Here is an 8,914-nt window from a genome sequence, read left to right as displayed (position 1 = left end):
TCTCGATCAGAATTACCACAGCCCCTGGATGAAGTTGGCCTGTGGTTTTCTGCTATTTTTGCCGCTTCTGGAACTCGCTCAAGTACTCGAGGTGCCATCGGCGCCAAAAATCCTGACGAGCCTTGGAAATAAAATTCCAGACCGTTAACCGATTGTTTGGAACGTTGGACAAATCGGCCTCTGGCAACCTTGTGAGAGGACGTCCTATGAGGATGTGAGCTGGCGTAAGGGCCACTGAATCATTTGGATCAGAGGAGAGAGAGCGGAGAGGTCGTGAATGTAAAATCGCTTCGATCTCTATCGCCATTGTGCTGAACTTCTCGATAGTGAAAGCCTGATCTCGTACGACCTGTATGAAGTGGTGTTTGAAGGACTTCACCGCGGCCTCTCACAAACCTTCGAAATGCGGCGACAACGGAGGGTTGAATCGTCATATGATGTTGCGCTGAGTCGCGTATGTGGCAACGGTCTGTTGCAGCTCTTCGGTCCCGAGCAACGCTTAGAGTTCGCGCAACTGTTTGTGTGCCCCGACGAAATTTGTCCCGTTGTCCGCGAACACGTGGGTGGGGACCCCACGACGACCGATGAAACAGCGAGACGCCGCGAGAAACGCGTCAGTACTGAGATTGCTTACAATCTCTAGGTGGACGGCCTTTGTAGCTATGCAGACGAAGACGCAAGCGTACGATTTGATGAATTTTTGGTTCCGGAATTTCTTTTCCTTCACCAACACTGGCCCAAAGTAATTCACGCCCACACGCAAAAACGCCGCCGTCCCGTTCACACGTGCCTGAGGCAGATCAGCCATTCGGCTCTCCAGCGAAACCGGCCGGTGTCTGAGACATCGGATGCATTTCCGGATGATGTTTCGTACCTGGTTTTTCCCATCGAGCAGCCACAGCCCTCTCTGTCTTACGGTGCACAGTGTGCTCTGAATGCCGGCATGATATACACGTTCGTTCCTTTCCTTGATAATCATGTCGGTAACGGGATGATGTGTCGGCAACAAGATCGGGTGTTTTTGCTCATAGGGAATCTCAGCCCTTTTCAGACGTCCTCCGACACAAAGAAACACATGCTCGTCGACGAACGGATTCAGCGACGCAAGTTTGTAGTCTTTGAGAGTTTCTTTGTTCATGATCCTGTCGATGTCCTTCGAGGATTGGTTTCTCTGGATCAGTTGTAAAATTTTATTCTCGGCGGCCATCTTTTCTGTCGTCTCAATTTCTCGTTTTTTATACTTCTTAGGTGTTCGTATACGCAAACAATATGCAACTACCCTCGTTAATTTCGAATAAGAAGAAAATCGGGTAAACAGGTCGTAACTCTCCGGTTGTGAAACGAAGCATAGATTCTTTTTGAAACCGAGGGAGTCGGTGACGGTGATTTCGATGTTCTCTGGCTATTCCTCTTCAGATTTGTTCAGCCAACTCGACCCTGCAAACCACGAATTGTTCCGAAAAAAATCCTTGGGAAGTTGACCGCGCGATAACCCGTCCGCGGGATTTTGCTCACCCTTTACATGACGCCACTTCACGTCGTTGTCGAGAGTCTGAATTTCGGCAATGCGGTTCGATTCAAAGACTTTCAGAACTTCCGAGGGTTTTTTCAGCCAGTCATGTACGATGCTCGAGTCTGACCACAAGACAACGCGATATACCTTGATATCGAAAACCGATTGCACCATTTTGTATAATCGAGCTAAAATCAACGTACCACACAATTCGAGACGAGGGATGGTATGTATCTCTTCTTCTTTCTGCTTCATCGGAATTCCTTTTCGCGCTATACGTCTTGATTTCAACGGAGCGACACGAGATTTGGTGCACGCTGGGGCCGTAGAAATTTAGTCGTGCGGGTCAACCGATCGCACATGTATGCAGGCTCCATAGCCATTCTTACTAGCGTCGCAGAATCCCTCTATCTCAGTGGATTTTGAATCTTTCAATAAAACGTGACGTTTCACCGACACTTCCCGCAAAAGTCCGAGCTGGTTTAAAAACGCAATCCAGTCCGCGTACAAATTCTGTGGTAAGGATTTATCCCAATCAACCTCAGCTCGCCAACATTTTTGAAGGATGATCTTTGCGAACATGATCATCGGACCCAGTAAACCCAATGGATCACAAATTTTTGCGATTTCGGACAACAAGTTTCGCTTCATTATTGTTCCTGGGCACTCGATCGGTTTGACTGTAAACTCGTATTCGTTGCGTAAGGAGTCCCAAACGATGTCGAGTGTTTTCATGACGGGGTTCGGCTCGATTGCCCGATCGAGATTATGAAATCTCTCCTCCAAATTATCGAGTGTGTGCCGATGATTTGCCGTATGAATTCAGAAATGTAGTAGATGCCCGAAAATCTTATTTTGTATGACCGGACCGACCATCAACGCGTCGTTCAACGAAAAACCCTTGCTGGATTTCGCCATGGCGTCGAACACCACGCGGACCTTGGTCGTGCTGCTGGAGGCCTTCACTACCGCGTGCTGTGGCATGTGGTATCCGTTGGTCGAGTCGTCATGACATAAAGACATGTGTCCGAGATCCGTGTATTCCTTCATGACGACGGCGTATTCTTCCTTGAGGATCGGATCCGAGTTCAGTCTCCTCTGGAGAGAATAAAATCGTCGCAGCGCTTGAGACCGTGAATCACCGAAGTCCTTGTCTGCGTGTCGAAACGGTAAACGCACGATGTACCGTCCCGCGTCGTCACGCGTCGTGTTTTCGACGTAATGTTCCTCGCACAACGAGTCCTCGGATGAAAAAGATGCCTTGGCGTCGATCTCTTCGATTTCCCAAAACTTATTGATTAACTTCGACAGGTTAGTCAGGTTGCAGGAAATCCCCCGACCCTCCCGTTCTCTGTTCACCCCTCCGGCGATTGCCCATCCCATGCGCGTTTTCTGTAGAATTAAATCAACTCCGTTTTTTGACAAATTCATCTGTCCGACTGACAACATGGACACCGTGGTATTGGAACCGATCAGAATGTCTACTGGTCGAGGTAAGTGGAATTGTGGATCCGCCAACCGTAAATTTGTCGGGATCTTAATCAATTCGTGTGGAATCACCGTGTCCGGCACTGAACTTGCGATTTCATCGATTGTTACACAATTCACGGATTTTGTGAATGTGCCTAGGCACCTCTGATCATTCGTTCGACCGAACAGTTTCTCTCAGAGATTTACTAGACTGTCCCAGATATCCAGTTAGACTTTGCACAATTGTCAAAGAGGCGAGATCAGAGTATTTTAGATTACGGTGCTAGAATGAAATACGTGTTAAGACAAGCGTGTAAGTCAATTGAAGCCTCAGAGTCTATCAGTGATGCTGAAATGCTAATGAAAAATATCAAAGAACCCGCCAGACTGAGATCAAAGGCTAACTAGACGAATTAGAAATAAGAGTGGCTCGTGAGAATCCACAAACGCTACAAATGGCTATAGATACGCCCACTACGACTGAAAAACTATTATCAGATAGACTTAAGCTAGCCTCGTTCCGTAATAATTACTACGAAGCACAAAACCCTGTCAAATGTAGTATATGTAAATTAACCGATCACATCGATGAATATTGTCCTGAACGACCTTTCGTATTAGTCATGTCTAGATACTGCAAGAAGTCAGGTCACAGTATAGAAGAATGTAGAACAAGGTAGCGCAATAACACACCTAGCACGTTGTGTGGTCGTAAAGGCCACTCAAACGATAAGTGCCGTTCAAACCGTCCCCAATATCCCCAGAACCCGAATCTCTACCAAGATCCAAGAGTTTTCCAAAACAACACTAATAGTCAACAACAGACCAATCCCAACACCCAATATCGAGCACGAGACCCGACAAACCAGCCTTTAGATCAGACGTGAAATGACAGTCAACGCTCACAACGGTATCATATACCAAACCGTTTGCATCTGAATCTTGGGGTTAATTATGTAACACAAGATTACTTGAACGATAATTGCGATGCAGGCGTCCACCCGGAAGTTTCATTCGAAGCAAAGCAACGCCGCGAATATTCAGGCAACGCGAGCCATTTGAACGAGACGGTGGAACAGCCGCGCGGACGTATCGACCTCTTTTAGACCGGAGCAGCGTCCAAACCAGTCGTCAGCTCCGTACAACCCCGTGAACAAATGGGGTCTAGACCTCCACATATTCCAAAAACATGCCCATAGTCTTTGAATGGGTACGTAACACTAGTAATTGATACCGGCGCTAATATCACCTTGATAAAAATAGGTAAAATCAACCACAGAGTTTACGTCACAAAGGCAGACGTTAGGCATATTTCAGGAATAACGGAAAAATCAGTCATGCGAAAATTATGCAACGATTATATATATTCATACGTTTATTCAAAACGGAGAATCACGTTATAATTGATTGAAACAATTGTGAGTGCGGGCGTTAACGCCATATTAAATTTATGTATAAGCAAAATTAGGCATGTGTTACGCCGGGAAGCAGTATTGAGACTGACGACCCCGCCTCTTGCCGGGCTCAGCGATAGTGCATATAATCGCGTAATTTGAGCACTGCTGCCGATAAGGAAGCCAAGCGCGCAAGGCGCACTCTGCTGCACGATGAATTTTGCACTCATTTAATGATCCCCGGCATGTTCCTACGAGAGGATATAAAACTGTTACATTTTATGACAAATGTTCCAGCTCTATCACAAATCCATCAGAACAATAGGACGTCTTGACGTTGAGTTAGCTAATACCCGCCCCGAATGCCATCTTGTTAATAACTCGTTCGCTATCATAGAAGACGATATACTGAGTTTAGACTTTTTGCGGTCGGAGAAGGTGATTATCCGTTTCAAAAGCAATTATCTTACCTTTCGCGAAACCGGTGTTATTCCCTTCAACAAGCATAGAACCAATACGAAAACACCACCGCGCATCCTCACAACATCTATCACACAAGCACCGAAAGTTCGAATAACTACCGGTGAACTCACACGACAACCCATCACATTTATAGTCGACACCGGTGCTGATATAAACATAATTAAACTCTGAGCAATACACCCGTATGTTCCTTGTGAATTACTCGATGGTCGGTTCCACGATACCAGCGATATAAACGAAATAATAAGAGTATTAGGAACAACTAGCATTCGTATCGGTGAAAATCATCATATATTCCATATAGCCGATGATTTGTTCCCGATACACGATGACGGAATCTTAAGGTCGATGTTTTTACGAAACGAAAATGCAACGGTATCTTTCGATACAGAAAACATAATATCGAACAATACTAGCACACCATTCAAACTCCTTGATGAAGACTTGATATTGATATTACCACGAACAGCTCAGGTGATTTCACTAAAAATTTCAAATTCTTCGGTAAAAACGGGATTCACAGAACAGTTGGAAGTAGGTACTAACATATTCCTGGCATAGGCTCTGGTAGCCAACCAACAAGGGTTTGCCCAAGCTTATGCAATAAACTCCAACGGATCAGCTGTGGAAATAAGAAGACCAACACTAGAGGAAGTCAATGAACTCGCGATCACCACCACGCTCAGCGCAAACACACACCTAACGTATACAAATACTGCAAGCAGCGGTCAGGTCTTACTAATACAAAACCATGACAATAAAGAAAGAAACGAGAATCGCGTTCGTCCCACAGCTCTAAATTACCATTCCAGACGCCTCGACATTTTGGAAGACAAGTTGCGACTGGACCACTTTAACGACGAAGAAGAACAATTAATAACTGATCTTGCCATTCAATTGAACCATTTATTTTTCCTTTCAGGTGACACCCTGAAACAGACGACTTCGTCAGTCATAAGATCCCTACTAATAATAACACACCAATTCATACTAAACAATACAGACACCCAAGAGTACACAAGGATAAAAAAACAAATGACTCAGCTCCTTGATCCAAACATCATCACACATTCTTCATTTCTTTACAATTCTCCGGTCTGGATCATCCCCAAGAAATCAGATGCTAGCGGTGAAAAGAAATGGCGAATGGTCATCGACTTCCGGAAGCTCAACGTAAAAACCATTAGCGACGCTTATCCGCTACCAAATATCGTTGATATTCTAGACTCGTTAGGCTCTGCAAAATATTTCTCAATATACTATCTGGCTTCCAGGTTTCACCAATTTCCAATGCATCCCGATCGCAGCGCAAAGACCGCCTTTTCGACTCCTCAGGGCCATTTCGAGTATACTAGAATGCCATTTGGCTGAAAAAATGCCTCATCCACCTTTCAAAGTTCAATAGATTGGGTTCCATCGGGATTCCAGGGTACCGATATGTTTGTCTATTCGGATAATATAGTCATTAGTCATCATCTAATCCGGATAAGAAATCAGCATTACAAAATTACTCAGTTCCCAAGAATCCGAAACAGATTTAACAGTTTTTAGGCCTGATAGGCTACTACCGAAAATTCATTCCTAACCTTTCAATAATTGCTAGACCTATTAATAATGTGCTGAAAAAAAATAGCCTATGGACAGCAAATCAAACATCAATTTACATTCCAAACTCTACACGATAGTCTGAGTCGAGAACCAATACTGCAGTATCCCATCTTTGAAAAACCCTTCGTCCTAACGAACGATGCTTCAAAGTATGCAATAGGAGCAATACTCAGTTAAAACTAAGATGGTAAAGATTTGCCAATTACGTAAACGTCGAGGGTGTTACTGAGCTGAAACCAATTACTCGGTCTCAGAAAAGGAATTCCTTGCGGTTGTTTATGCCGTCAAACATTTTCACCCTCACCTGTACGGTAGAACCTTCACCTTGGTATCAGACAACGAGTCACTGAAGTGGACTAAAAACGTAAGAGACCCGACTTCTCGTTTAATGCACAGGAGACTGAAATTAGAAGAATATTCGTAAGTCACAAAACATAAAAAAGGAATAGCGAACTCCAACGCAGACGCGCTTTCCAGAAATCCACCTGTCGACTCTTTCCGAATTCTATCTATTACCTCAAAACGGCCATGACCCGATACAGAATGCTCATCTACTGACGCCCACAAGCGCGCCAAAGTAGCTCACTAATACCCAACACGTGCTCGCGAACCAGATACGCTGTCTTCGTCTACCAGTGCTCACAAACGCGCCAAAATAGCTCACCAACACCCAATTCTCCACTCAACATTTCCTCACGGAGACGTACCGAAACATTACAAGACACCTCCAATTCTGCTGTTACCTCCGACTCAAGTGCCAGTATGACTGACAATAGCAGCACTACGGAATCACCGATTGTCAGAGGTGAATCGATCAAGCAAACTATGAAACGAGTTCAACCACTTACCTCATCTTAACGGAACCAAAACTCCGGTAAACTCCAGAGCCGTAGTATTAAAATTCGTGAAAAACAGTTCGACACACTAAATCAGCTGACATCCGAAGCCACTATCAGCAAAGGACAAAATGACGACCCTCGATCCACGGAATTCCTGATAGACCTTAACCACCTACCATTAACGCATAGTACATTTTTTCGAGAAATACGCGCCAAGCTCCTTGACAGACAAGATAACCTAGCCTATTGCATTTCGGCAGGCTGCAAGACATAACGAGGAGTCGCGGTACAACTAATCAATAGGCAAATAATCACCCGAGTTCAACTACTACAACTAGATCCTGAAGTAATGAGCGTATTGACACTGCCACGTGGTAACCGCCTCATTTACAATCTAGAAACCAAGACGTACTACTTCGAAAAACCAACTAAAGAAACACTTTTCAACGCCCTAGTATCCCTAAAGAACTGCTTAGAAAAAACATCAAATCGCTCTCGATTCGACAACTAGGCTGCGGCTTAGATAAGTTGGACTTGAACCCTGTTAATCGGATGATCCATTACATATTTAAAGACTCCGACGTACAGATTACCATTTGTCATTATCAAAATCAGTCTTATGACTCTACATCTTATGAATCTGAAGCACAAGCATCAATACCCAGAATCTCTGTTCATCCTTCGACTCGTCGGTCAACGCGTCGAACCAGCCCTAGGTCGGCTCCAAGTCATCCTAAAAAATATGTCTCTGTTTCACCCACGCTTTCAATTCACTATCGAGACAGAGTTAAATAACCGAATTTCTTAGATGTTGTTTTGGCAAACTATCGGTTTAGTTGAATGCGTATCTCGCGGCACTCAAAATCATCCTCACGTATGAACGCACACTCGCGTGCAATGTTTACTTGGCGTCTCTGCGTCAAATCTCGCCGCATGCCCGTGTCGCGACTCAAAACAAAACAGCTGTATCTCATGTATTGTCACTGCCTCAAATACATGTATGTGTATTATCAATGCGTATTCTCGCCTATAAAATCGTTAGTTATTGTTCTCTTCTCTTGCGATACAGATCGCGTCTCCGCATCATCCTCAAATGAAGTAACCTCGAATTAGTTACCTAATCTAATCTATTTGATTCATTATCCCGCTTCCTCACTATAGTCATTTATCACTAATTCGCGGATCCCACGTCGATGATCCATATCTCTTTGTCATCTTTCTAAACATTTTTTGGTCCTTCGAACCGGATCAGTCGCGAATCGAATCGGATCATTCGCAAATCGAGTCGAATCTTTCGAATCGTTGCGACTTACGGGAAAACGAATTAGCCAGTGAGTGAAACGGAACTATCGCGTGTGCATCAAGTTGTGAAAGTTCACGTAATCAAAGTAAACAATATCGTTATCGGTGAAAACCATCACCAAAATCAGTCGCGTCCAATAAATTCAAAAGTGCGGTGTCCTCTGTAGTGACCGTGACTAAGATCTGAGCATCAACAACACCGATCTCTCGAAGTGTGTATCGCGACGCTCTATTATCACTGTGTGCGTATCTCCTTCGTGAAAACTCTGTTCGTCGCGTGAGTTTACCTTTTCTCGTTTGTCAAA

The 8,914-nt window shown here is 44.4% G+C and overlaps 2 protein-coding genes across 2 annotated transcripts; both read right to left on the bottom strand.

Annotated features, from left to right (window-relative positions):
* Nucleotides 1-499: 499 nt before the first annotated feature.
* On the bottom strand, nt 500-1,207 carry LOC124187039. The gene has a single exon (XM_046579285.1). It carries the CDS (start codon nt 1,205-1,207, stop codon nt 500-502), a length of 708 nt encoding a protein of 235 aa, XP_046435241.1.
* A 1,128-nt stretch (nt 1,208-2,335) lies between these two features.
* On the bottom strand, nt 2,336-2,896 carry LOC124187038. Its single transcript, XM_046579284.1, has one exon. The coding sequence runs from the start codon at nt 2,894-2,896 to the stop codon at nt 2,336-2,338; it is 561 nt and encodes a 186-aa protein (XP_046435240.1).
* Nucleotides 2,897-8,914: the final 6,018 nt, after the last annotated feature.

This window comes from Neodiprion fabricii, chromosome 7 (genome assembly GCF_021155785.1).
Source record: "Neodiprion fabricii isolate iyNeoFabr1 chromosome 7, iyNeoFabr1.1, whole genome shotgun sequence".
NCBI classification, from domain to species: Eukaryota; Metazoa; Arthropoda; class Insecta; order Hymenoptera; family Diprionidae; genus Neodiprion; species Neodiprion fabricii.
The sequence above is the reverse complement of the archived record's forward strand: the minus strand, read 5'-3'. Positions and strand labels throughout refer to the sequence as shown.